Consider the following 26936-nt stretch of genomic DNA (forward strand, 5'->3'; position numbering starts at 1 on the left):
AGCGGCAAAGTTCCTAGGGACTCAGACACCGGAAATCGTCGCAAACGTGCGTACATTATGACGATGGCTGGAAGGGCGTCAGTTGCCTTGTGGGTGGCGGAAATGACGAAGGGTTTGGAGCGGTGGTCGAGCCGGTTGGAGCCATGTCAGCGGGGAGCACAGGGCAGCGGGATTCCGGGGCCGCTGGCGGGTAAGGCGGGATTGGAGAGTCCAATTTTGGTGGGGGTGGGGGGTATTGGAGGTTTCGCGGGGGTCCGGGCGCTGTGAGCATGTGGAGCGGGGGAGGTGAGGGTGGTTTGGGGCGCTGTGAGCTGAGGGGTTGGAAGCTCGGGGAACGAAGCTGAACGTGTTTACTTTTCTAGGCGCCGCAGTAAATGGGACCAGCCCGGTCCTTCTCCGGCTGTTTTCATTCTCCCAGGCACGGCCCCGTTGCCTGGGCGCCCCTTTCCAACGAGCACCGATGGTGTCTCCGCAGTGGCTGGTTCTGAGAGCTCTGCCGCCCCCTCGGGAGCTCTGGATGCAGCTGCTGCGGTGGCCGCGAAAATCAATGCGATGCTAATGGCTAAAGGAAAACTGAAACCAACAGCGAACGCTACAGACAAGGTGGGTAAGAGGTATTTCTCTTTAGGTCAGCAATAGTACCTACAAGTATCAGAGAAGTAGCTGTGTTAGTCTGTGTTTTCAAAAACAACAAGAAGTTCTGTGGCACCTTGTAGATTTTCTGTTAGTCTACAAAGTGTCACAGGACTTCTTGTTGAATAGTATGTACAGTGGTTGCACTTTACTGCCAGGAGGACCTAATGTTAAGGTTTGAGGATGAAGGCACAGTCCAGTGAAATGCACAAGATTTCAGATATTTTGCTATTTTTCAGAAAATAGTATGTGATTTTTTTTTAAAAAATGAAAAGGGGTTTAAATATAATGGAAAAACAGTAATTGGAAAGGCAGTTCTGATGATGCAGAATTCAACAGAAGGATCCAATTTGTATTCAGAAAGCATTAGAAATGGTGGTGCTACATTTCTGGGCAAAACAGCTCTATAACTTTTTGGATGAAATTACAGTTTGGTTTAGTAATATTTAGAACTTATAGTCTTGTCGAAGTATTTTATGCATATTAATTTTTCAATCTGATAAAGAGCAATCCAGTTAACTTTAAGATTTAACAAGTGGTCTTTTTAAGGTTATACTGCTTACCTGGTTAAAGTTAACCATGTGTAGAGTGCATGCGTATGGCATTAATTTAAGGAAGTCTTATAAGGAGTTTTCCGTACAGGAGTAAAAACAAACATGCAATATAAGTAATGTACTTAAATTTCAGATAAGGTAGTGTTACACTTCCCCTGAAGATGTAATTTTCATTTAGGTTAGACATATACTCACCAGCTTTGGTAAAGCTAGCATCTTAAAAATGTCAGTGTAATTCAGGCAGTATGGGCAGCAGTACTGTCTAGCTGTCTGAATGTAATTCAGTCTGAGACCCTAAGCCTGTGGCATGTATAAACTGCCACAACTGCACTTTAGCATGTTAGCTAAATAAAAGATAGGCAGCATGTATCTACTGGACTGGAAATCCTACCTTCAGCTGTAGCATAGAGCGGTGCTTCTCAAAGTCTGGTACACATGCTGTTGGTGGTATGTGAAAGGATTTCAAGGAGTGCATGGCAGAAAATAAATTATTAAAAATCAGGAGATTAATACTGTGACGGCTGGGGGGGGGGGGGGGTACGCTTATAAGGCTGAAGTCCCTTAAGGGGTATCCCAGTGTTTTAGGGAAACACTGGCTTTGAGGAATGGTAGAGCCAGATGTGGAACTTGGAGATCTCAGCTTCCTGTCCTAGCCAGTACAATGTGACATCAACAAATCTTTTTAAAACCTGTGGATCTTTGTGATTTGGTTTATACTGTTATTTCCACTGCCTGTTGATGGTAGAAAGAAACATCGGTTCCACCAATTTGCGTAGTCTAATGGGGCTAGTGTGAAGTTGCACTAAAGTTTTGTTCCTTATTTTGTCACGGTCTCTATTCTCTGAGTAAAACTAATGAAATGATAGAGGATTTATCTAAAGCTTGATTTGAAAATCTTTTATATGGGCTTATGTAGTAAACATTTCTCAGATCTCCTTGCTGCCTGGAATCTTCATAATTTTTACTAACTGACAAATGTGAAACCATTGGTTGATAAGTTTAACCTCCGATGAAACCAGTCTCAGAGCCTTATTTCCTATTATTTCATGATAGAATTTGAGATTCTCCAACATGAGAGTGAATTTTTTGGCCTCAGTAGGATATTGCACTGTCTGGAAACACACATGGGAGAAATTCTGATTTGAAGCGGTCTGTAAAATCACCGTGGATGGAACGTCAAGTGTGTACCCCCACAAGCTTTACCTCTTCATGCTTTTATTGTTCTGATTGTTTTATTGTAGCCTCTCAAAACCAACTGAGATCAGGTCCCTATTTTATTGTATGCTGTGCAAACAAATAGTAAAGGACAATATTAGTTTGGAAAAGCTTACAATTTACACTAAGCATGAAAGTATTATCTCCATTTTACACATTGGGAATTGAAGTAAAGAGAAATTGCATCTTGAGCAAAGTCTCTCTCTCTCTGGAATCCAGTTCCTTAGACACTAAGACCTTCCTTTCTCAGCTTCTCTGTCTGTAAAATGAAGATCTTAATACCCATCTCAGGCTATGTCTACGCTACATTATAAAGTTGATTTTAAGGCAGGTAGCTTGATTTTACAATGTCACTGTCTTCACCGTAAATGATAATACCATGAAAAGTGACTTGGTGTAGCATGAAGTTCGATTTTTAAAAGTTCAAATTAAGGCTAGTGTGGCAGTGCCATGACTTTAAATCAACTTTATTAGCCTCCAGAGGCATCCCATCTGTATGCCACAGTGCCCCAGGGTTCCCCTCTCTGGCCATTTCCATCTCTGCTGCTCTCCAGGTGCACAGGAAGTCAGTAACAGGAAGCCTGCAAATTTGAATTCGGCACCAGGAAGCCCGTGGCGGCTAGGCTGTGGGGGTCATTGTTATTTGAGAGGCCGAGAAGCTTCTTTGCAGGTCACATTTGTACAGGGCTCAACCCTCAGCTCCCCTTACACAGGCACTGTGCAGTCGGGGTCTATCTTGTGCCCAACCACGTCATGGGGGTAGCTCCGATCCAGTAAAAGCACGTGACTGCAGGGCAGTGCAGCACTGTTGCCTGGCTAGCATGTGGTGAGGGCTCCAAAGGTGAGAGAGATTTTCGCGGGTTGGCTGTCACCAGTGGAAAGTGTCACCCCATGGCAAAGATTTTCAGGGGCTGGCTGTTTCCAGTGGGAATTCTCCTTCTGCGTTAAAGATTTGTGTTTTGTGAAGAATTAGTCAGATGGTACGTATACAGCGTATTTGAAGATGTGAAGAGATAGGTAAGTAATTAATACTAGAGATTACTAATAATTTTTTTTAGTGTTTGTAAAGCTAATGAGTTCACAGCGTGCAAAGGGCTATAGAAGATAAGATTGTTGTTTCTGGTCGATTTGTTGTGTTGTATGGTACAAATGAGTATTGCCATGTATCAAAGTTTTGTAATGGTCTGTTGAAGCTGCAGGCCCCAGGGAAAGGTCCAGCTACAAACAAAAGTAAGGATGACCTTGTAGTAGCAGAAGTGGAAATCAATGATGTACCCCTCACATGCAGAAACCTGTTGACAAGAGGACAAACTCAGGATGAGGTATGTAAAGAACCTATGTCTAATTTTTTGACTTTTAACTCTTTAGAGTTTTAAAAAATTGAATGTTCCTTACTTCATGGAAGTTTCCTAGAAAAAGTTTTTTGCTTGTGTATAAGTAGAGGGCAGGGAGCTGTAAACACATTGGCCGTGTCTACACTTGAGCAAAATTTCAAAATGGCTGTGCTACTGGCCAAATCAGAGAATACTAATGAGGCGCTGAAATTCATATTCAGCACCTCATTAGCTGCTGCCAGCCATGGTATTTCAAAAGTTCCGCGTTTCACTCTCGCGTGACTTGTCTACTCGGGGGTCCTTTTTGAAAGGACCCTGCAAACATTGAAGTCCCCTTATTCCTATTGAATAAGGGGATTTCAACGTTTGCAGGGTCCTTTCGAAAAGGACCCCTGAGTAGATGACCCATGCAAGAGTGAAACTCAGCACTTTTGAAGTGCCCCAGGCAGCAGCATACTAATGAGGTGCTGAATATTCATTTCAGCTCCTGAGTAGTATTCGCTGATTTGGCCATTAGCATGGCCATTTTGAAGTTTTCCCCTAGTGTAGATGTAGTTATTGTAGTTTATTGGCCAGAGTGACTAGATTCTGAATTTGAAACAATGCAATATAATAGCAAAGTTTGTGACTGCTTGTAAACATATTCAGAATAATTTACATACAGTAAACTCTTTGATATCCAGCATCCATGGGACCGGGAGGTTGCCAGATAATCAAATATTCTGGGTAATAGAGATCAGTATGAACGCTCAGTGAGAGTGCAGACAAGCCTGCCATCTGCACTCATGCACAGCATGGAGGGATGCAGGGCAGTGATGAGTGGGATTTGCCCCCCACACCTCTCCAAGGGGCGGGACTGTACACAAACCCCAGCTCTGGCTTCCTGCATTTTTCTTCCTGGCTCTGTGCTCTGCTGTAGGAGAGCCACAGGCCTGGGCAGGAGGAGGCAGGTTTGCAGCTGCCATTTCCCAACCCAAGGCTCTACAAAGCCCTCTAAGCTTTCCTGACATTTGCCCGTCCACAATGGGCCAAATGTCAGGAACACTCCCTCTGCCGAGACACCCCTTTTTCCTCGTGGAACGAGGAAATGTCAGAACACTCCCAATGCATCAGACTTTTGCCGAGAAACCTCCTGTCTCCCAACAGAAGCCTGCTGTTTGGACGTGTCCTTTGTACAGATACAGGATTTGCTATATTGGATCAGTTTACTGGTCCATTTAGTCTATATTTTGTCTGTGACCAGTATCAGATTCTTCAAATTAAGGCATAAAAAACCAAAGTGAAATAAACTGCCCGTGAGAGACAAGAATCTAATGCTCATTAGTGAAGCCAAGTGATTTGCAGTCTTCCTTTTTTTTTTTTTTTTTTTTTTTTAAAATAAATGCCTGTAATTTGGTACCACAAACAATCCCTTTATTCAGTTTTAAATGTTTTCTTTCAATGTCATTTAATTAAAGGTGAACTAAAGTGCTACGTGTAACTTTTGTGCAGTATAAATTATCAGGTAGCATCTCTAAATCAACAGTCCTGGTATTTTTGATTTCTCTTCATACTGAAGTACTTCCATAATTTTAATCAGTTGAATTTTCACTGACTATTTGGTCCAGGTTTCATTTACCACTTGTTTCATGACTGAGATCCTTCTTAAATTTTGCTAAATTGTAGATCCTGCAATATTGGGTTTCCATCACAATTTTGTCAAGGCACCTGGATCTCCCACTGTCAGCCCTATGCATTATTGACTGTAATATAGTTACAGCAAGACGGTTACCAAAAAAATAGCAGGAATAGTTATAATACATGAGTGTTTGTGCTGTTTCAGCAAATTTTTCTTAAACGAGTGGTTTTTCTCTGGCTTTCCAAATTACTGCAATTAATAAAAGCCCGTGATTCCTTTTCCATGTCTTGCCTGTAAGTCAGCAGCACTTATTTGACAATCATCCTGTGATTCAAGTAGGTCCTCATGTGTAACTTTTTTTTTTCCTTGTGAATCTACAGATAAGTCGTCTCAGTGGAGCAGCTGTCTCTACTCGAGGGAGGTTCATGACTGTGGAGGAAAAGGCAAAAATAGGACCTGGGTCTGTAGTTCTTTTAAAGTATTTGGCATCACGGTTGAGTACTACTATGGTTATATGTAGTTACCCTCAAAGACACTTATGTCAGTATTGTGGTTGTTGTGGAGGCTAATCGTTAGCAGGTTGAAATATTGATGGCATGTGTAACTGCATTTGTGCAGCATCTAGCACAGTAAGGCTCATGACGAGGACTCTTGCTCATTAGAGCAGTGCAAATCAAAACTGCTTTCAGCTGGTCTTAGGGACTTCAGTACTCTCTTGTCAAGTATTTCAGTATGTAGTATTTCAAGAACAACTTATTTACATTGAACCTAGGAATTCTTGGTTTAACATTCAAGTGAAGAGTTAAATTAGTAGTTTCTCAAAATGCTTTTGATGGAATTTCAGCTTGATCTAAATTCTGAAGCAGATTTTCTTTACGTAGCTAGCTCAAGGGACTCAAAGACTTTGAGTGCTACAAGGGTGGAGTTTACTTTTTCAGATGTATACAAGAGTATATTTAATATTTCACTGCGTTGTTAAATGGCATGTGTAGGAAACATGTTATGCCATTCATTAGGGAACTCTGGATTACGACTTGCATACTGTTAGAGTGAAATCCTGGCCCCAAGTCAAAGGGAGTTTAGTCAGTGGCTTCAGTGGAACCGAGGTGTCACTCCTTACAAGGAGCACACTGGTATGGGTCTTCTTGCCTCTTGGACTGGTAGGCCTGTCACTGTAAAAGTTTGGGATATGGTAGCCAATGGCAGCATGATAACAAGCAAACCAGAAAGTGAAAGTGACAAAGCACCGGCAGTTGAACCAAATGAGTGAAATCCAAAGAGTAAACGTAATGTAAATGTTGAAAAATAATTATTTTCAAGTTCCAGGTTTTAGTAATGTAGGGAATTCAGTCATTCATATAAGGAGCTTCAGAATTTCTTGTATCCCTTTGCCTTTCAAGGGTCATGAAATTAAATGAAAAACATACAGTTAAGACTTACTTAATTATAATTTATTTATACCTTCTCAGGCTGCTGGTTTGTTTTGTTGCCATTTCTCTCAGAATTCAACAGGGATTATTGATTTTATATTAAGAAAATACATGTAGCATTATCAAAATCATAAAGGAATTGCGATGAATTCATCTCTGGTTAACGATGTTAGTGCTTTAATAGATTTTTTGGTTTTGTTTTGTGTTTTAATAGGGATCGGCCTTTGTACCTCCATGTCCAGGGGCAGACACGGGAGCTAGTTGACAGTAAGTAATACATAGATATGTGTCTTGTACTCTTGTGGTTTTTAGTTAATTTGATGTAATTATTTATTGTGAGCTGTAAATCATCTGGGAGAAGGTAACACTGTGCAATAAGATAAATCTGTTGTTGGCTGAAAAGTTAGAAACATTGTCCATTTCATCCTACAAGTCACCAGACCTGAGGGTTTGATAGACGACAAGCTCAGATGCAGCCCTGTTGTCAAAAGGAATAATAAGTCATCTAGATGTCCTCAGGTGAGCCATAGGAAGAATTCCCGTGCTAGGGCATAGATGGAGAGATCCTCTCTCTGATCATGTACATTCAAATCCTACTGTATATACCTATGTTTAAACCACTACAGTGGCACAGCTGCAATATTGCAGTTGTGCCACTGTAGTGCTTCAATGTGTAGAGACTGCCTATATGCACAGGAAGAGTTCTCCCATTCGGGAGCTAGATTACCTTCACTAAGAGGCAGTAGCTAGGTTAACAGAAGAATTTTTCCATCAATGTACTGTTGTCTATACTGGAGGTTAAGTCAGCATAGCTACATCTGAGTTACGGACTTTTCACACCTCCTGAGATGCACAGTGTAAGATCCCAGTGTAGATCAGTCTGCAGTGTTATTACAAGAGGCGAGTTTTCAGTTGGAGGGGCTAGACAGCACAGTGCACTAAGACAAACTTTAAAACGCAAAGGAATAAGTGAAATTGTTCAACTTCCCATCTGCTCTTTTTGTCAATGTTTCTTCCCAATGTATTACCTCCTCTACACTACTTGCAGCATTCCTATGCCCATCACCATTCCGATAAACTAGTTTGCAACCTTTCCTGTAATGTATAGGTTTGCCAATGTAGACAGATGTCAATTATGTAATTTCACTATAAAATACAGTAACCTCCTTCATATCTAGCAGTCCAGGAATGAGGGGGTTGACGGATATTCAAAGAACTTTGCTAATACAGGGGTATACCTAGCAATGCATAACACTAAAGAAAAATAAGATTAGATATTAAGAAACAAAAATGTATGCAGAGTACTTTATTTACCAACAACAGTAGTATTGTACACTATAAACTTATATTTATTTGCTATATTTGTATTTTCATTGTACTGTACTTACGGAAAACATAACTAAAAATTGCTTGTGTTTAAAATGCTGCTTATTTGAGATTAAAAAAAAAAAAAAAAATTGCCCAGGCTCGTGCCTGGAGAGGTACTCCAGCATCACTTAACAGCGTTGAACCAACACGGGAGGTAATGGGTACCGGTTATAAGCTCTTGCTCGGCTGGCATAGAGAACGAGCACCAGGGGTTGCCTTCGACGGTGGGAGAGATCATCGCATCTCACTGGACAGTCACCGCCTGCCTCAAGCTGGGCAGCCCCCAGCCAGTAGGCTACTATCCGCCACAGTTCACCTGCCTCACTGGGTGCGTGAGGCTTAAGGTTCCCAAACCTGACAAGTGACTGAAATTTGAGCACCAGGCAAACCAATAAGAAAATCAACAAGAAAAGGAAACCATCAAAGTTTTAAGCTTGCTTGCTGGAATGTGCGGACCATGCTGACTGGTTTGACTGAAGATCTTCAGGACATCAGCGACACCCGAAAGACCGTTGTCCTCAATGAGGAACTGAAGAGGCTCCAAGTTGACATTGCTGCTCTGCAAGAGACGCGACTCACAGATTTGGGATCCCTAAAGAAAAGGACTACACCTTTTTCTGGCAGGGTAAAGCCCAAGAAGAACCCAGGGAGCATGGTGTTGGCTTTGCCATCAGAAACACCCTTCTATAAATGGTGGAATTAGTCATGGGCGGATGGGAAAGACACCTTCAGGTCATACTTCAAACTTGTGCTGATCCTGTCCACCTGATCAGCACTTACACTCCAACCCTGTACACCACACCAGAAGTAAAAGACAAGTTCTATGACGTGCTTAGTGCTGCCATAATGTGAATACCTGCTCACGAACAACTGTACATTTTGGGTGACTTCAGTGCAAGAGTTGGAGCTGATCATGACTCATGGCCTTCCTGCTTAAGCCAGTTTGGTGTGGGAAAAATGAACGAAAACAGACAGCATCTTCTTGAACTTTGCACGTACCACAATCTGTGCATCACAAACACATTTTTCCAAACCAAGCCACAGCACAGTGTGTCATGGAGACACCCACGCTCAAAACACTGGCATCAACTAGACGTGGTCTTCACTAGACGTGATAACCTCAGAAACGTCCTTCTGACACGCAGCTATCATAGTGCCGACTGCAATACCGATCACTCGCTAGTTTGCTCCAAACTCAGGGTGAGACTCAAGAAGCTGTACCACTCTAAATTAACTGGAAGGCCCTGTATTGATGCCAGAAATACAGCAAACTCAGAGAGAGCTGAAAAGTTCAGAGAGATCCTCGAGGAGAATTTGCGCAGCAGCCCTGGGAGTGCCAATCTGACATCCAGATGGAGGCATCTGAGGGATACAATTTACAACGCAGCCTTTTCGGTGTTTGGAAGAAGAGCTAGAAACACAAATGACTGGTTCAAAGCTAACTCTGAGGAGATGATTCTAGCCATCAAAAAGAAGTGCGCTGCACTCCTGGAGTACAAACATTCACCGAGCCAGAGTACCCTGCAAGCACTCGGAGCAGCCAGAAAAACAGTACAGCAGACAGCCAGGCGCTGTGCCAACAACTACTGGCTTAAGCTATGCAGCAGTATCCAGACCTGTGCTGACTCTGGTAATCTCAGGGGAATGTATGAGGGTATCAAGAAGGCATTAGGACCCACCCAGAACAAGATGGCACCTCTGAAATCCAAACCTTGTGAAGTCATCACTGACAAAGCCAAACAGATGGAGCGCTGGGTCAAGCACTTCTCACAGCTGTACTCACGCGAGAACATTGTGGTTGATACAGCCCTCAATGCCATCGAGCTCTTACCAGTAATGGACGAACTGGATCAGGAACCAGCTGGATGAACTGAAGAAAGCCATCGACAGAATTGCAGTTGGAAAGGCCCCAGGCCCAGATGGTATTCCACCAGCGGTAATCAAGTGTGCCACGGACACCCTCCTGGAACCCCTACATGAGCTACTGTGCCTGTGCTGGAGAGAGGGAGAGGTTCCACAGGATATGTGTGATGATAACATCGTAACCTTTTATAAGAACAAAGGAGACAGAAGTGACTGCAACAATTACTGTGGAATCTCCCTCCTAAGCATCACTGGTAAACTGTTCTCTCACATCATCCTCGGCAGACTCCAGAAGATTGCTGAGAGGGTGTATCCCGAATCCCAGTGCAGATTCCACGCAGAGAGATCTACCATTGACACAGTCTTCTCTGTGAAGCAGCTGCAGGAGAAATGCAGGGAGCAGAGGAAGCCACTCTATGGCTACGTCTACACGTGAACGCTACATCAAAATAGCTTATTTCAATGTAGTGATATCGAAATAGGCTATTTCGATGAATAACGTCTACACGTCCTCCAGGGCTGGCAACGTCGACGTTCACATCGACGTTGCGCAGCACCACATTGAAATAGGCGCTGCGAGGGAACATCTACACACCACAGTAGCACACATCGAAATAAGGGTGCCAGGCACAGCTGCAGACAGGGTCACAGGGCGGACTCAACAGCAAGCCGCTCCCTTAAAGGGCCCCTCCCAGACACAGTTGCACTAAACAACACAAGATCCACAGAGCCAACAACTGGTTGCAGACCCTGTGCATGCAGCATGGATCCCCAGCTGCAGCAGCAGCAGCCAGAAGCCCTGGGCTAAGGGCTGCTGCACACAGTGACCATAGAGCCCTGCAGGGGCTGGAGAGAGAGCGTCTCTCAACCCCTCAGCTGATGGCTGCCATGGAGGACCCCGCAATTTCGACGTTGCGGGACGCGCAACGACTACACGGTCCCTACTTCGACGTTGAACGTCGAAGTAGGGCACTATTCCTATCCCCTCATGGGGTTAGCGGCTTCGACGTCTCGCCGCTTAACGTCGATGTTAACATCGAAATAGCGCCCAACACGTGTAGCCGTGACGGGCGCTATTTCGAAGTTAGTGCCGCTACTTCGAAGTAGCGTGCACGTGTAGACACGGCTTATATTGCCTTCATCGACCTGACCAAGGCCTTCGACTTGGTCAGCAGGGATGGATTGTTCAAACTGCTCTACAAGATAGGCTGTCCACCACGTTTACTCAAGATGATCCAGTGTTTCCACAAAGACATGAGAGGAGCCATCCAATATGACGGCACATTATCTGATGTTTTCAGCATCAGGAGCGGCGTCAAACAAGGATGCGTCCTTACTCCGACATAGTTCGGGATCTTCTTCGCACTCCTCCTGAAACATGCCTTTGGATCTTCAACAGAGGGCATCTTGCACACAAGATCTGATGGGAGACTGTTTAATCTTGCAAGGCTAAAAGCTAAATCTAAGGTCCTGGAAGTCCTCATCAGAGAGATGCTGTTCGCAGATGACGCTGCTGTAGTGTCACACACAGAAGACCAGCTTCAGAAACTGCTGGGTCAGTTCTCCAAAGCATGCAAGGACTTCGGGCTTTCCATCAGCCTAAAAAAGACAAATGTACTTGGTCAGGACGTTGCTGAATCTCCATCAATCAGCATTGACAACTATACGTTAGAGGTCATCCACAAGTTCGTTTACCTTGGGTCCACCATCATGGACACCCTGTCATTGGAGACTGATTTAAATAGGAGGATTGGAAAAGCAGCCACAACTCTGTCCAGACTCAGCAAGAGAGTGTGGAATAACATCAAGCTGTACACGCGCACCAAAATGCAAGTCTACAGAGCCTGCTCAGCACCCTCCTTTACGGCAGCGAGTCTTGGACCCTGTATGCCCGCCAGGAAAAGAGGCTGAACATCTTCCACTTGTGCTGCCTCAGGCGCATCCTTGGAATATCATGGAAGGACAGAGTGTCCAACAACTCTGTCCTTGAGCAAGCTGGAATCCCAACCATGCACACCCTCCTCAGGCAGTGGCGGCTCCGCTGGCTTGGCTATGTCCACAGGATGAATGATGGAAGGATCCCAAAAGCCATCCTGTATGGCGGGCTGGCCTCTGGCAAAAGACCTCCCAGATGCCCCCAGTTGCGCTACAGAGATGTTTGCAAGAGGGACCTCAGGGAGGTAGACATCGAGCCGGACAGCTGGGAGGAGCTGGCAGACGATTGCAGCAGATGGAGGCAGGAACTACACAAGGGCCTTCAGAAGGGTGAGATGAGGATCAAACAGCTAGCAGAGGAGTAGCGAGCCCACAGAAAGTACAGTAAGGACTTGCCAAACACCCATTACACATGCAACAGATGCAGCAAGGACTGTCACTCTTGTGTGGGCCTTCACAGTCTGCTGCAAATGATGATCCCAAATGCAAGTACAAAGGGCGCGATCCATAGTGTACGTAGACTGAAGGATGTCTACTATTATATGAGAGCTCTGGATAATAGAACCAGATATTAAAATTTACCATGTTTTTAAAGAATTCCTGCTAATTTAGACCACTCAACTGTATAGATTATATTCTAAACATTACCGGAGGAGAAAACCCTGCGCGCTCTGCTCCCAGTGGCAAATCTGAAGTATGTCATTACTCCTGTCAGTGCCCCCCTTCCTTTCCATCTTCAAGGAAATCCTAGGCTTTCAGGCATTTCCCACTTTCCAGGCACTACCACACTCTGACTTTGGCTCAAGTTAGAGTAAAAGGAGCAGCGTACCAAATTTTGTGGTTGTGGCTCTTACAGTTTAAGAGGAGGGTTTTTTTTAACAAATGTTGCACTGACAGTCATTCTAAAATATATAGTAGATTATAGAGTTACTCTGGTTTGTGATTCTGTACGTAATTTTTTTTTCTATATTTGTGAGTGAGGTTTGGTTGTTGAGCTTTTTTTTTCAATCTGGAATCATAGTCTTTGTTAACATGAGCTTTTAGTATTTTTACATTTTAATTTCAAAATTTTAATTTTCTTCACTTTGAAATTCTGAAGTAGTATTCTGTCTCCGATCGTACTGATAGCAAGGTCCTATCCAGAATCCAGGATGCACAAATGATCTGGAACCCGAACTATGACGTTCTAGTGGGTTTTTTTTTACCAGAATGTTATTGTTCACTTCGCACCCAGTATCAGCAAGTCCTTTTATTTTAACCTATTTTGAGAAACAAAAAATACTAGATTGAAAAATAATAAGCTAGTTTAAAAAGCATGAAGATTGACAACTTGCATGAAAGAGAAGCTTCACTGTGATTTGAGTAACGTTAAGGATGAGGTCCATGGACTCTTCCTATTAGTGACTGGAAGGGCTGCAGTGCACTTTTTTTTTTTTTTTTTAAACCGCTTACATCATTGGGAGTTATGCTTGCTGTTTTATCACACGTGATCATGCTGATCCCTGAACGCATGTAATTTATTTGTTTAACTGTTAAATTAAGAATTTACTAAAGAATTTGGGAATGGTTAACTTAGTAGAGGGAGAGTGGCTACGTCTACACTAGCACATTACGTCAAAGTAGCCTATTTCGAAGTAAGAACATTGAAATAGGCTACTTCGACGAATATCGTCTACACGTCCTCCAGGGCTGGCAACGTTGACGTTCAACGTCGAAGTAGCGACGGGGAACGTCGAAAAGAGCCGCCCTGGAAGGAAATGCAGAGCGTCTACACACACAAGCACCCCCTTTCGAAATAAGGGGCCAGGAAAGACTGCGGACCAGGTCACAAAGCACACTAGCCCTTCTGGGGCAGCTGCAAGTCGCTCCTTTAAAGGGCCCCTCCCAGACACACCCGGCCTGCACAGCACGAGGTCTGCAGAGCAGTAGCCACTCTCTCGCAGACCAAGTCACAGCAGATATGGACACCCAGCAGCAGCTGCAGCAGCAGCAACAGGAAGCAGAGGCCCTCCAGGTAGTCATCCAGGGGGCAAGTGCCCTGCTAGGTGCTGCCCGGGAGGCCGCCCAGTGGCTCCTGCCAGAGGAGCACATCCCGGAGGCAGATGGGGACGCCCCTGACCACCAGGCTCCCCTCTTCCTCACCGGCTGCTCCCCCGCCTCTGGAGCTACCCCACCAGCTCCAAGTGGTGGGAGCAGCTCGTCATGCGGGAGTGGGACGACGATATGTGGCTCCAGAACTTCCGCATGTGCTGGCAGACCTTTCTTGAGCTCTGCCAGTAGCTCACTCCATCACTGAGGCACCACAACACCCGGATGCGGCGCGCCCTCCCCCTCAAGAGGAGAGTCACAATAGGTGTCTGGAAGCTGGCCACTCCAGACAGCTATCGCTCCGTGGGACTCCAGTTTGGAGTGGGAAAGGCTGCGGTCGGGGTCGTCGTCATGGAGGTAAGGAGGCCCAGGCACGCACCCACTGGGGGGCGGGGGCGCTGGGTGTGGGCTTGGGGAGGAGGGGAGGGAGGGGCCGGGTGTGGGGCTAGAAAGGGAGGGGTACCGCGGAGGATGGGCTGGGTAAGTGGGGTACCCAGGGAGGTGTCTGGGAGGGGGGCCTGGGGGAAGGGCCCTAGGGCACCCTGCACAGCCTCATGGGCACCTGTGTTCCCTCCCCACAGGTGGTCCGTGCGCTTAATGCCATGTTGCTCCAGAGAGTTGTCCGACTTGGGGACCTGGACGCAGCCATCGCAGGATTCGCCTCCATGGGGTTCCCCAACTGCTTCGGGGCCCTGGATGGGACCCATATCCCCATCCACGCCCCGGACCACAGCGGAGGAAGATACATCAACCGCAGGGCTACCACTCCGTGATCCTGCAGGCCATCGTGGACAGTCGGGACCGCTTCCAGGACGTGTACATGGGCTGGCCCGGCTGCACACACGATGCCAGTGTTTTTAGGAACTCGGGCCTGTGCTGCCGGGTGGAGGTGGGGACCTACATCCCCCAGAGGGAAATCCCTCTGGGTGACACCACCATGCCCCTCTGCCTCGTGGCGGACGTGGCCTACCCCCTCCAGCCCTGGCTCATGCACCCGTACACCAGCCACCTCAACACCAGCCAGGAGTGGTTCAATGCCCGCCTGAACCACATGCGCCAGGTGGTGGAGAGAACATTTGGCTGTCTGAAGGGCCGCTGGAGGTGCTTCCTTGCCCGACTGGACATCAGCCTCCAAAACACCCCCCAGGTTGTGGGAGCGTGCTGCACGCTCCACAACATCGTTGAGAGCAAGGGGGAGGCTTTCTTCCAGGGTGGGCGGTCAACGCTGGCATGGGCTTCCCCCAGCTGGCCGCTGCACCCAGCCACCAAGTTCACCATGAGGGGGTATGGGTCCATGAGGCCCTGCAGGCCCACTTCGATCAGGGAGATCCCTGAGCACTTCCCTGGCCTTCCCCAGAAGATTCCCTCCCCCTCCCCCCCCACACACACCACCCCCAATGCCCGCACACCAACAAGCACACGACTCCAGCTTTTTGGAAAATAAAACTTTTGTTTTTTTTTTAAACTGGATAACTTGTTTGAGTCAACAAAGAAACTGCAACTAATCTACAAAAAGGGGGACAACTATATACATGGGCCAACAGCTGAGCCGTCCACTGGGCCCCCATTAGTCCGGGGTGGGGGTAGAGGGGCACAAGCCCCGGCGGGTACGGCTCGCAACCCCCCTCCCCATGTCCGCAGTCCCCGGCGTGGCCGGCTGGGGGCTGGGAGGACCGGCAGGTATGGCTGGGATGCCTCCACTGGCCGGTCTTCAGCCCCAGTGGGCTCTGTGGAGCTTGCAGGTGGTGAGGCAGGCGGGGCAGCAGGTGGCGAGGCGGGTGGAGCGGCGGAGAGGGCAGTCTGGGAGGCAGCGGGGGGCGGGAGCCGGGCGACAGCTTCCCGGATCGACCTGGCTATGTCCCTGAAAACCCCCATAAAGTCCTCCCACACCGCCCACCACGGGGTGGACTCCTCCCGCTCGAAGCAGAGTCTTTCCTCCGCCACCTCCGTCTGCTGCCGGAGAGCTGCCAGCAGCAGCTGAGGGTCCACCAGGGCCATCCCAAGAGTCCGGCAGTGGCGAGACCATCCTGCTGGCCTTGGGGGTGTCTCTGGCTGCTGGCGGTGGCTGGCCTCTGGCGGGGACAATGGACGGTGCCTGGCTGCCTGGGGCGTCCGATGCTGCAGCCGGAGAGAGGGAGGGGAAGGCTGTTAGTCCAGTACCCTGGCCCCTTCTCCCTGCCCCTCTTGGGTACTGGGTGCCTGTCCCCAGCGGTGGTTTGATGTCCCTGTTGGCTGTCGCCATGGCATTGTCCCCCCGCCCCTGGGGTCAAGGCTGAGTTCTGTCCATGGTTACAGGTGCTGACAGGCACTGATGGTCGTGCCGCCATCCTGGGACTGTACTGTGGCTGGGCATTCACGGGTTGGGGTCCACTGGGGGTGTGTGAGGCTCCCGGTCGTGGCTGGTGCCCCCGCCCTGTGGCCCATGGGTGTGTGCTCTGTGGGGTACGTACCTGACTGTCCATTGCCGTAGTCGGGGGAAGCCTGGTGGGCGGATGCCCGGCTCGTGCTCCGGGAAGGGAGGTCAGTGAGGAGCCCCACCCTCCTCGCTGCTGGACCCCTCCTCCGCTGTCCCGTCAGCCGTGGTGTCAAGGGTGGCCAGGGGGTGGGGGGAGGAGGTGTCCTGGGGGTCCAGGATGGCCCTGAGCTCCCTGTAATGGGGCAAGTGGCGGAGGCGGCCCCAGACCGGCTGGCCAAGTCCCAGGCCCGGGCGTGTACCCCTGCCACAGCTCCTTCACTTTACTCTGGACATGATCCGGGTGCGGGCAGGGTGACCCTGGGCAGCCAGGCCCTCGGCCAGTCGGGCGAACGCTTCTGCGTTCCTCTGCTTGCTCCCCATCATGTGGAGCACCTCCTCCTTGCCCCAGAGCCCCAGCAGGTCTTGGAGCTCGGCCTCTGACCAGGAGGGGCCCTGCATCCTTTTGGCCCCCCGCCTGGCTGCTGGGGGTGCCTGGGTTCCCTCAGGAGGGGAGCCCTGGGGGCACTCAGGGGGCTGGCTGGAGGCCCTGGATAAAGGCAGTGGGGATCGGGGCCTGTGAGAAGCGTGCAGGACTAGCACGTGCCTGTGCTGCTGCCTGCACACACTCAGCTTCCTGCCACGGGAAATCTGGGTCAGTGGTGCCTTTAAGGCTGCTGCACATGGCGACCATAGAGCCCTGCAGGGGCTGGAGAGAGTGTCTCTCAACCCCTCAGCTGATGGCCACCATAGAGGACACCGCAATTTCGAAGTAGCGGGACGCGGATCGTCTACACACACGCTACTTCAATGTTCAACGTCGAAGTAGGGTGCTATTGAATAGCGACTTCAACATCTTGCTGCCTAACGTTGATTTCAACGTCGAAATAGCACCCGGCACATGTAGACGTGACAGGTGCTATTTCAACGTTGGGCTGGCTACTTCGAAGTAGCCAGCTAGTGTAGACGCACCCAATGTGTTTGAATCCCAGGAACAATATGATCTTAAACTCTGTGGAAGGTAGTCTGGTATTCATGATGAGAAAACAGCATTAACACTTGAAGCTTTTTAAACTGTATATAATCTGATCGTTTAGAGAATGAAAATTGAGAAAATAGTTCTCTCTTGGAGGAAGTCACGTCCCCAAATTTCATCCGGGAAAAATTTGTAGGAAAAATAAAACAAACAGACCCTGAAATGGAAATCAAAGCAAACATCTGCCTAGCAATAGTATCCATAAGAGTGATTCTCTTCTGGTGAAATCAGTCAAATGCAGTTGAGTTAGTTTTGGGAGCGGGGGAAGAGAGAGAGAGAGAGTGTGTGTGTGTGTGTAGCAGTGGGAATGTCATTTAAAATAATATAACAAATTTGAGCATGTAAGTGGTCCAGGAGTATGATTGCAGTACAGTGAACATGTAGACAAAATGGTTTTCTATCAGTTACTTTAGTTTGCTTTTGGTCAGTTATCTTAGTCCCATGTCTTTTTTTTTTTTTTTAATCACTCAGAAATTAGCTTATACATAATATTATTGTAAATGCAAAGGTGGGTGGGGGGTGTCCCTTGTGTAAAGTGCCAAGGATGTATTATTTAGCAGACACTTGAAGAGTTGGAACTCTGCTGAAGAGATCAGAGTGAAACCAATCTGCTGGGTTGGGTATGAGTGCAGCAGTTTATTGCTCTTGGAAGATGTTCTTCTACTGGATTGTTTGTGGGATTGGGTTTGTTTCATTTTTCCTGTGCAGAAGCACAGCTTGGGTGCTCTGCATTCTGCCTCTGCCTGACGGTGCCACCTCTGTAGCTGCCATTGGCCATCGGTGGTTCCCAGCCAGTGGGATCTGTGGAGCCAATGGTGGTGCAGTGTATGGAGCCCCTGTGGCAGTTCCTATGCCTAGGAGCAGCTAGGACATGTTGCTGCTTCTGGGGAGCCAGATAGGGAGCCTGCTGGCCTTGTGCCAATCAGACCCTATTGAAGACCAGAAATAATAGTTTATAGAGCTTTCCAGTTGGTATAACGCTGGATATCATATCTTTCACTGTAATATCAACCCATTAAAGCAGGCAAGGCAATACCACAGATGTTTTCAAGCATAAGTAGGTTTCTGTTTGGGGTAGTCTAATCAAAGAGAAGGATTTAAAATATAAAGACTCGAAAGATGGTTATGCCTTTCCTGAAACTGGTATTGCATTATACACAACAGGAGCTGTAAACCGAATTAAAGAAATAATTACTAATGGAGTAGTGAAAGCTGCCACTGGTTCCAGTCCAACTTTCAATGGCGCTACAGTGACTGTTTATCACCAGCCAGCCCCCATTGCCCAGCTGTCTCCTGCTGTTGGCCAGAAGCCTCCATTCCAGTCAGGGGTATGTAATGCAGGCCTGTGATTCTTATAGCATTTTATGCTTATATTGTAAGATTTACCCATTTACATACAGTATTTGTCTTGTTTAACATCTAATTCACTGTGATAATTGGAGGACTAAGAAGGTGGAGTCTGTGAAGAGGGGCTCTGCTGATACCATCCTCCTAGAGAAAGGGATGCAGAGAGCAGTTCTACTTAAAGAAGAGCATAGGATTGACTGTACCATCCAACATTTAACTGTTCTACTTCTGTAGGAATAAATTTAACTTTTGAAAATGAGTTTGTAAACTTTAAGTGAAATTATTAGCTGTTTGCTGTTATGCTTGCAGATGCATTATGTTCAGGACAAATTATTTGTTGGTCTGGAGCATGCTGTACCAACGTTTAATGTGAAGGAAAAGGTGGAAGGGCCTAGCTGCTCCTATTTGCAACACATTCAGATTGAGACTGGTGCCAAGGTCTTCCTACGTGGGAAGGGCTCAGGCTGCATAGAGCCAGCTTCAGGCAGAGAAGCCTTTGAACCTATGTATATCTACATAAGGTATGGTGAATTTAAGAATCTCTGTAACAGTCATTGCAAATGTAATTTCAGGTGACGCTGAAAACAGAAATATCTCCACCTGACTGCTGAGCAAGCTTGAATGAAACATTCGCAAATGCAACAACTTCTTAAGACAAAATTTCTTGCATTTAATGTTAACTTACTGATTTGCACAAGAACTTAATGCCGCATACTTTTGGTTTTGTTTAGAAAGACATGTTATGCTTCTGTTTAAATGTTTCATAAAACACTATTATATCTATAGGCTTCTCCTTTACTCTAAGCATCTTCATTTGGTACTGAGAGCAACAGATGGGTTATAGGAAAAATGTAGTGTATTGATCAGACAGCAGTTGATCACCTATATGAAGGGAGAGGGAAAAAGCTACCAATGGAGGCAGAAAAGAGGAAGAAGCACCCAAGTTTAGTCATAAAATTCAGCCACAAAACAGCAAGACCTCTAATGCATTTCATTTTAAGTTCCTGACTCTTTTTTTTTTTTTTTTTTTTTTTTTCAGTCATCCAAAACCAGAAGGTCTGGCAGCTGCTAAAAAGCTGTGTGAGAATCTGTTACAAACTGTAAGTGACTTTTCATGGTAGTGTATTCACACAAATACGAAGTTTCACAGTCCCTTTTAGCTCTGGTATGCCTCATTTGTGGTAATTATTTCCATTATGCTTTTAGGAAAATTTCCTAATTTTTGACCTGCTGGTGGTGGTATATTTCATGGAAGCAACTGGCTTTGAACAGTGGCATGTACAGGGTAGGGGAGCAGAGAAATGGTGGGAGATGCAGAGAGACCTTCAGATACCGACCAGTGGCCCCAGTCAGGCTGCCTGTCCCAGCTGAGCTGCCAGCAGCCCTCAGCAAGCCGGATGCTGGGGAGGGGTGCCCCAAGCCATGGGGCTTGTATCCAGACAAGCTGCAGGTTGGACTATGGGTCAGGGGTTTTTCGCTTCTGCATTAAAGACTCCAATAATATATCCCTGATAGAACTCTGTCATGCGAACAAACCATACCAGTGTCTTAGCTTTGTCCTTTTCCCTTTATTGCTTGGATCATTAACATTACTGTGCTTTTGGAAGACCCTAGATCTGGGACCACATTGTGCTAATTGTTGGACAGTTATGTAGTAAGAAATATTTTTCTGGCAAAGAAGATAATCTGACATGGTTTGTGGTATATATTTATTTGCTAATCTCTTAATGTCCTTTGAAGGTTCATGCTGAATACTCCCGCTTTGTGAATCAAATAACCACTGCAGTACCTTTAGCAGGTATGTGTTAACTCTGAAGTTTTTAAGTCTGATGGTACTGGGCAATAGTCTTTTTCCCTGTTAATTTTGAAAATCTCTTCCCTCGTTTATCCTCTGTAAACAACTGCTTTCCTCTTACCATTTTTGTCCATTTACATGTATTTTGTTTTCAGATTCTGCAGGTGGCTTAGAAGTAATAGATTTTATTTTTTTCTCTCTCACCAGGTTTCACACAACCTGCTGCTATAAATAGCATACCTCCTCAGCCATCATACTATCCAGCCAATGGCTACCAGTCTGGTTACTCTGTTCCTCCTCCTCCTCCTCAGCAGCCAGTTCAACCACCTTTTGGAGTGCCAGGCATCGTACCACCAGCAGTGCCATTGGCACCTGGAGTGTTAACAGCATTACCCGCTGGAGTACCAACTGTACCGACACAGTATCCAATTTCACAAGTACAACCTCCAGCTAGCACTGGCCAGGTAGGGCAAGGAGTGGGTGAATTGACCTAAAGTTGTGAGCTAACAAGCTTCTGCCTCTGCTAACACAATTTTTTATAGTTTCAGAGGCTTAGCTGTGCTAATCTGTAGCTTCACAAATAATAAGCAGTCTTGAAGCACCTTAGAGGCTAAAAAAATTTGTTAGATCATGAGCTTTCATGAGTAAGATGCAATCAGACAATTGGAGTAGAAAAAATAGAATACAGGTTTAGGTGGGTGGGGGTGCAATGGGTCTGTTCCACGAGAGCTCATCACCTAATGAATTATTTTGTTAGTATTCTGAGTGCTACGGGATTGCTTTTTTTGTTTTATTTCGCTGTAATTTACCCCTAAATATCCTCCAAGTGCCCAGCATTGACCTCCTTTGGACCAGCAAATTCTCTCATCCAGCAGCGGTCAGGTCCCGAGGGTTCGACCTATATCAGCTTCTTCCATGCAATGTTATTCACCTATTTTTTTTTTTTGTCACTAGAGTCCTCTGAGTGGCCCTTTTCTTCCTGTTCCACCAGTGAAACCAACCTTGCCAGCTGCCTCACCACCACAAGTCCAACCACAGCCTCAGGGCCAAAAGAGGCGCTTCACTGAGGAGCTACCAGATGAAAGAGAGTCTGGACTGCTGGGATACCAGGTGCAAAAAAATAAGCAATTTTAGTACCTGCCTCAAGTTCCCTTTCCTACAAGAGACTGCTGTGAATTGATCTTTCTTACTGTAGTTTGTTGTTTCATGACTGTCATCTAACACTTTAGGCAATGCAAGTGAATTATTAAATACAATATTATATTTGTGATGAAGACTTCACACATCTGTTCTTTTGACCAGATACACCCCATTTGCATTTAGTGCCTCCATTTCTTTCAGACAAAAATTAAATAATTCCTTTTCATAGTGTTCTATAATGAAAAACAACAATTGCTTTTATTGTGAGACACAGTATATTAATTGCTTCCAGAATCTTCTATTCAGGTTTCTGGCAATTTTAGTAATTAGGAGGATTACAGTAAGACTAGACTGAGAGGGGTAGCTGTGTTAGTCTTTATCCGCAAAATAATTAGAAGCCTTGTGGCACCATATACAAGCAGATTTATTGAAACATGAGCTTTCGTGAGCAAAGACCCACTTTGTCAGATGGCATCTGATGAAGTGGGTCTTTGGCCGTGAAAGCTTGTGCACCAATAAATCTGTTAGTCTATAAGATACCTCAGGACTTCTCGTGTTTCTTTTTTATAGTAAGTCTAGACTCAAATTTTTTGAGATAGCACGAGGCATAATGTTCTGAGATAAAAATCTATGCAATTTGATAAATGTGTAATATAATTCACCACTTACACATAGAAGTTTCTTAACAGAAAGGGAGTTGCTGCCATGGAAGAGTGCCTTCTCATCCCTGAAGTATTTTCCTGAGTCCAAATTGTCCCTAGTAAAATTTATCCAAACTTGCATTTAAAAGACTGTTTTGGCAGAAAACATTTAAAAAGTTATGATCAATCTCAAATGGCAGATATACTTGCACCCACAAATGTCTGTGAGGTGAAAACTGGTGTTCCAAGTAGCATTCTGTTTCAGTCCAAGAGGAAAGTAGGAAGTGGTCTGACTGCTTCATGGGGGCACAATCAAACATTGTGGTGAAAATGGTCTAGGTGATGCAAGCCCTTTTCTGCCTTGGCACTTGGGCTCAGTATTTAGGCATTGCTGTATTCAATGTTGCAACATCTAGCTGGTTCAGGAACCTAAATTTAATTTGCAAAAGGGGTTAAAGCACTTGAGATTTGGTATACCATTAAAATGTGGTCCTTAGATACTGTAATTGAGTGTTCTACAAAATTCTTTTTTGACAGTTTGAAGATGTTTATATACAACTTACTTTGCTCAGGATACTTTAGGAAAAAGCATTTTAATAGTTACACTAAAGAGCAGTAGCTATTTACTGATCTCTTCCTCTTTTTGTATAGTGCAATCTCAAATATTAGACTCTGAAAATTTGAAATATTAAATCATGTCTCTAATTTGCACTATATTCCCAAAGGTTGGGCTTCCTGACATTTTCATTAAGGAGTTGTAACTTATAGTTGTAGATTTGCTAATGCCATGTGTTTTTCTGCTCATAGCATGGACCCATTCATATGACTAATTTAGGTACAGGCTTCTCCGGTCAGAGTGAAATCGATGGAACAGGATCGAAGTCAGCAAGTTCCTCAGGAAAGGAGAGAGAGAGGGACAGGTAAATGTTAAAGTACAAATAGGGTTAAAATCATGTTAATTTTCAGCTGGTGGGCTGCGACCCACACTGGAGTCACAAAAGCCAGTCAGAAGGATTGTGAGGCTTTTATAATGTGGAGATTTTTGTTGCCCATTCCCTGCATACTCTTACTTTCTAGGTTTCTCTGTCAGCCTTTTGAAACTCTTACAAATTATGTAGGTTTCTCACTGAGTTCTTCAGTAAATGTGAAGGCATAATAACAAATATATTATGCCTTCATACGTGTCTATGTTACTTATAATAAGGAATTGCCTATACAAAGAACTTGAGAAATAATTTTCTAGATCTCATTTTTAAGTCCTGGAGAAATACATCTGGGCAATTGGTAAAATTTAAAAACTCAGATATGCTTGACAACTAAGTGCATAACTTTCTTTTGGTATGTTGAAATGTAAGTGATCAGATTATCAAATTACTTGGAAACTTAATTTGGTGAGCTAAACATGAATTGGTCCATCTACCTAATTCATTATTTTGCTTGATGAAGAAAACATCATGCAAGCACTGTTTCCTTTAAATTTGTAAGACAGTGTTAGCCTGCTTCTGGTAGATCTTCAGCAAGGTGTTAGAATTCATTCCGGTCTCACATTGTCTAATTTTATACCTTCTCTTTAAATTCTTAACCCACTACTCCTGTATTGCTAATTATTGGATTATTTAATATCTTAATTATTTATTCGGTAATTTATTTTTAAATTACTAAATTATTTAAGTTAATAGTTAAATAATGCTTTTCTTAAAACAGGCAGTTGATGCCTCCACCAGCTTTTCCAGTGACTGCAATGAAAACAGAATCCGAAGAAAGAAATGGATCGGGGTCCTTACTGGGCAACCATGGTAAGCAAACAAACCAAAAAAATCCATATGCAAAAGCAAGCTCACCTTGCAATGTATAATCTAATGTTGATTTTTGCAAATGCTGAAATACCCAATCCATTCTGGGCCATCCTTTTGGAGTGCTACTTCAAATGGCTTGAAACCCATGGATTTCTTATATAGCTTGGAACTGTCAACCCATGAGATACCTTGCTTCTGAGAGATTAAGTAAATATTTGAATGTTGGTAAAATCCTGGGAATGGTGATATGTTGCTCTTCCTTTCAAAAAAGAGGAAGGCTTCCTTTTTTTTGTTGTGTTTTTAATTTTTGATAATCAGCCTAGGCACTGCTCTGTACAATTGCTCTGTGTATCACAGTTTTACATGACCATCAAGCTCAAATTATATAGCTGTACATATTAAACCAATCATTAACATAAGCCGTGTGTCCAGTAAGTGTTCTCCCAAAATTGTCCAAAACTGACGAATCATCACAGGATACCATCTTTTCATATAATTCTTTAGCATCAAATATTTGCTATTTGAGAGAACATTTTAAATCTCTGTACTTGTACACGCCCTGAAAATTGCACATTTCCTTGTATCCAAGAACTGCAGACACAGTTTATTAGTTTAACATCAGTTTTTCTTCACCATTGGAGCCAGTTTGCCATTGTATTAGGCTTCTTATGATTAAATTTTGACTTTTCTTTACAAATTTATCTCTTACGGTAAATTACATTCTCACAAACTCATTTGCTAACTTTACCTTTTTTTTTTTTGTTTTGTGTTTCTTTTTTTCTTTCTCTGCTCTCTTACATGGCTCTGATGGATCACATGTGCTGTTGCTGGTGATATTTCGTGTGACCTCCAACCTTGGGTGACCAATGACCCTGTGACCTCAAAATGGTGTCCAACTAACAATTTATGATTAACGTCTTTTTTTTTTTAATTAATTAACTTGTTTGGGGAATTACCTTTTTTTTTTTTCCTTTTTTTTCTCCCCCCCTTCTCTTGGGGGGGGGGGGGGGGGCGTGTTTTTTTTTTTCTTTTCCCTAGATCATCCAGCTAAGAAGATAAAAACTGCTGAAAAGGGGTTTGGATTGGTATCTTACACTGGAGATTCATCAGATGAAGAAGAGGAACATGGTGCCCATAAAAATGCAAGTACCTTTTCGCAGGGATGGAGTTTGGGATACCAGTATCCTTCCTCGCAACAACGAGCTAAACAACAGATGCCATTTTGGATGGCGCCCTAGAAGCTACAAAACAGTTTTTGTACCCTCAGTTACCTTTTTTTCTCTAGCAATAATGCATGTATATTACAAAATGAACTTTGCAAATGTATATTGTTTTTACCTTTGCAGAAGCTGCTAAAGGTGCACTATTCCCTTTTGAAAGGGGTTCTGTTATATTTTTACAATCCATATTTCTGCAGTGAATTTGTCATTTATGAAAAGTTATTTGAAATCACAAATTCAGTGCAGTACAGACTTTTTATACAGTGAGGGAATGTGCTCACAGAACAAGAATAGGGAGGTATATCTCTTCCCCTGCATTTTCCATGTGTCCTGTCTAGCTTCAGAAATGGAGATAGCTGACCAGGTTGACTTACATACAGATTTTATGTTTGTATTTTGAAGTAACTTTCCTTCTGTCAATGTGTCTTGAGTCAGTGGTGACAAAAGATGTTCTCAGCATTTTGATTTTCACTGGAGGGGGAAAAAAAGCTATGCATTACACATTTCTTTAAGATCATGTTTTCTTGAATTCCTAATTTACTTTAAGCACTTTCCATGTGTGGTGTCTCTCCCGCTCGCCCTCCCCCCCCCACCCTTAATTCCAAAATTCAGTTTCAGTAACTTAGAATAACATGCTTCTAGGCAAATGCCCTGGAGGTTGGGGGAGATGTTAAGGCTTTTTCCCCACAATTTCCTATTGTGGATGGTTTTGGCTTGCTATTAATACTAGTACATACTTGGTATATCAGTGGTGTATACAATCTAACCTTCTTCATCTGGTTCATGTGATACTACTTGTCATGTTGGTGTCATTAATTTCTTAGTCTGATTCCACTAGTTTTGTTTCATGACAATTTAACAGAGAAACATAGCATCCTGGTTTGTATATCTCCAAAGACCTGATTGCAAGCTCTGCTATTACACTGAAGCGCAGAAGCAGAATCTTGAAAAGATTGTGAATTGTTTACAGTGACTGGAACCGCAACATGGCCTTTCTTAGCATGGCAAGATGTTGCCAAAATTAGTCTTTCATATTGATAACATGTATGAAGCCACTAATGTGTGGCAGGACACAATGTAAATGGAAGTGTGGATTCGCATTTAAAACATGAGTAGTAGTTGGAAATATTGTAATAAGTGTAACTTTTACACATTTTGACTACCGTGCAGGCTGGGTGGCTTTGTATAAACTTATTCTCTGGTTTCCTACATGTTGTAAATAATTACAGAAACATAATTTCCTTAAATAAATATACAAATATTCCTTTTGCTTCCATCTCTTCATCTCTATCAGATAGCTTTCTTGGGTACAAGCCAGTGCCTCTGGGGTGGGAATATAACCACTATCTCCCGCTTAACTTGGTGTTTTAACAGGACTAGAATTTGATGAAACATTCTTCCTCACTAAGACCATTAAAACCATTTTAACGGGACTCAACTTGAAAATCAGGTTTTCTGTTTGAAAATATCG

General features: G+C 44.7%; 1 protein-coding gene and 1 non-coding gene across 2 annotated transcripts; both read left to right on the forward strand.

Moving 5' to 3' along the window:
- The first annotated feature begins 99 nt into the window (after positions 1-99).
- Positions 100-26729, forward strand: KHDC4 (KH domain containing 4, pre-mRNA splicing factor). The gene is given in 15 exon segments (XM_074980998.1): positions 100-133; positions 136-190; positions 363-603; positions 3596-3724; positions 5735-5814; positions 6999-7051; positions 18691-18854; positions 19183-19394; positions 19913-19973; positions 20614-20671; positions 20876-21132; positions 21623-21778; positions 23257-23369; positions 24154-24245; positions 25284-26729. Coding segments are annotated over 15 exon segments (1902 nt in total). The 5' UTR covers positions 100-102; the 3' UTR covers positions 25484-26729.
- LOC142004095 (small Cajal body-specific RNA 4) lies at positions 18962-19088 on the forward strand. The gene has a single exon (XR_012642926.1).
- Positions 26730-26936: the final 207 nt, after the last annotated feature.

Source organism: Carettochelys insculpta, chromosome 30, assembly GCF_033958435.1.
Source record: "Carettochelys insculpta isolate YL-2023 chromosome 30, ASM3395843v1, whole genome shotgun sequence".
Lineage (NCBI taxonomy): Eukaryota > Metazoa > Chordata > Testudines > Carettochelyidae > Carettochelys > Carettochelys insculpta.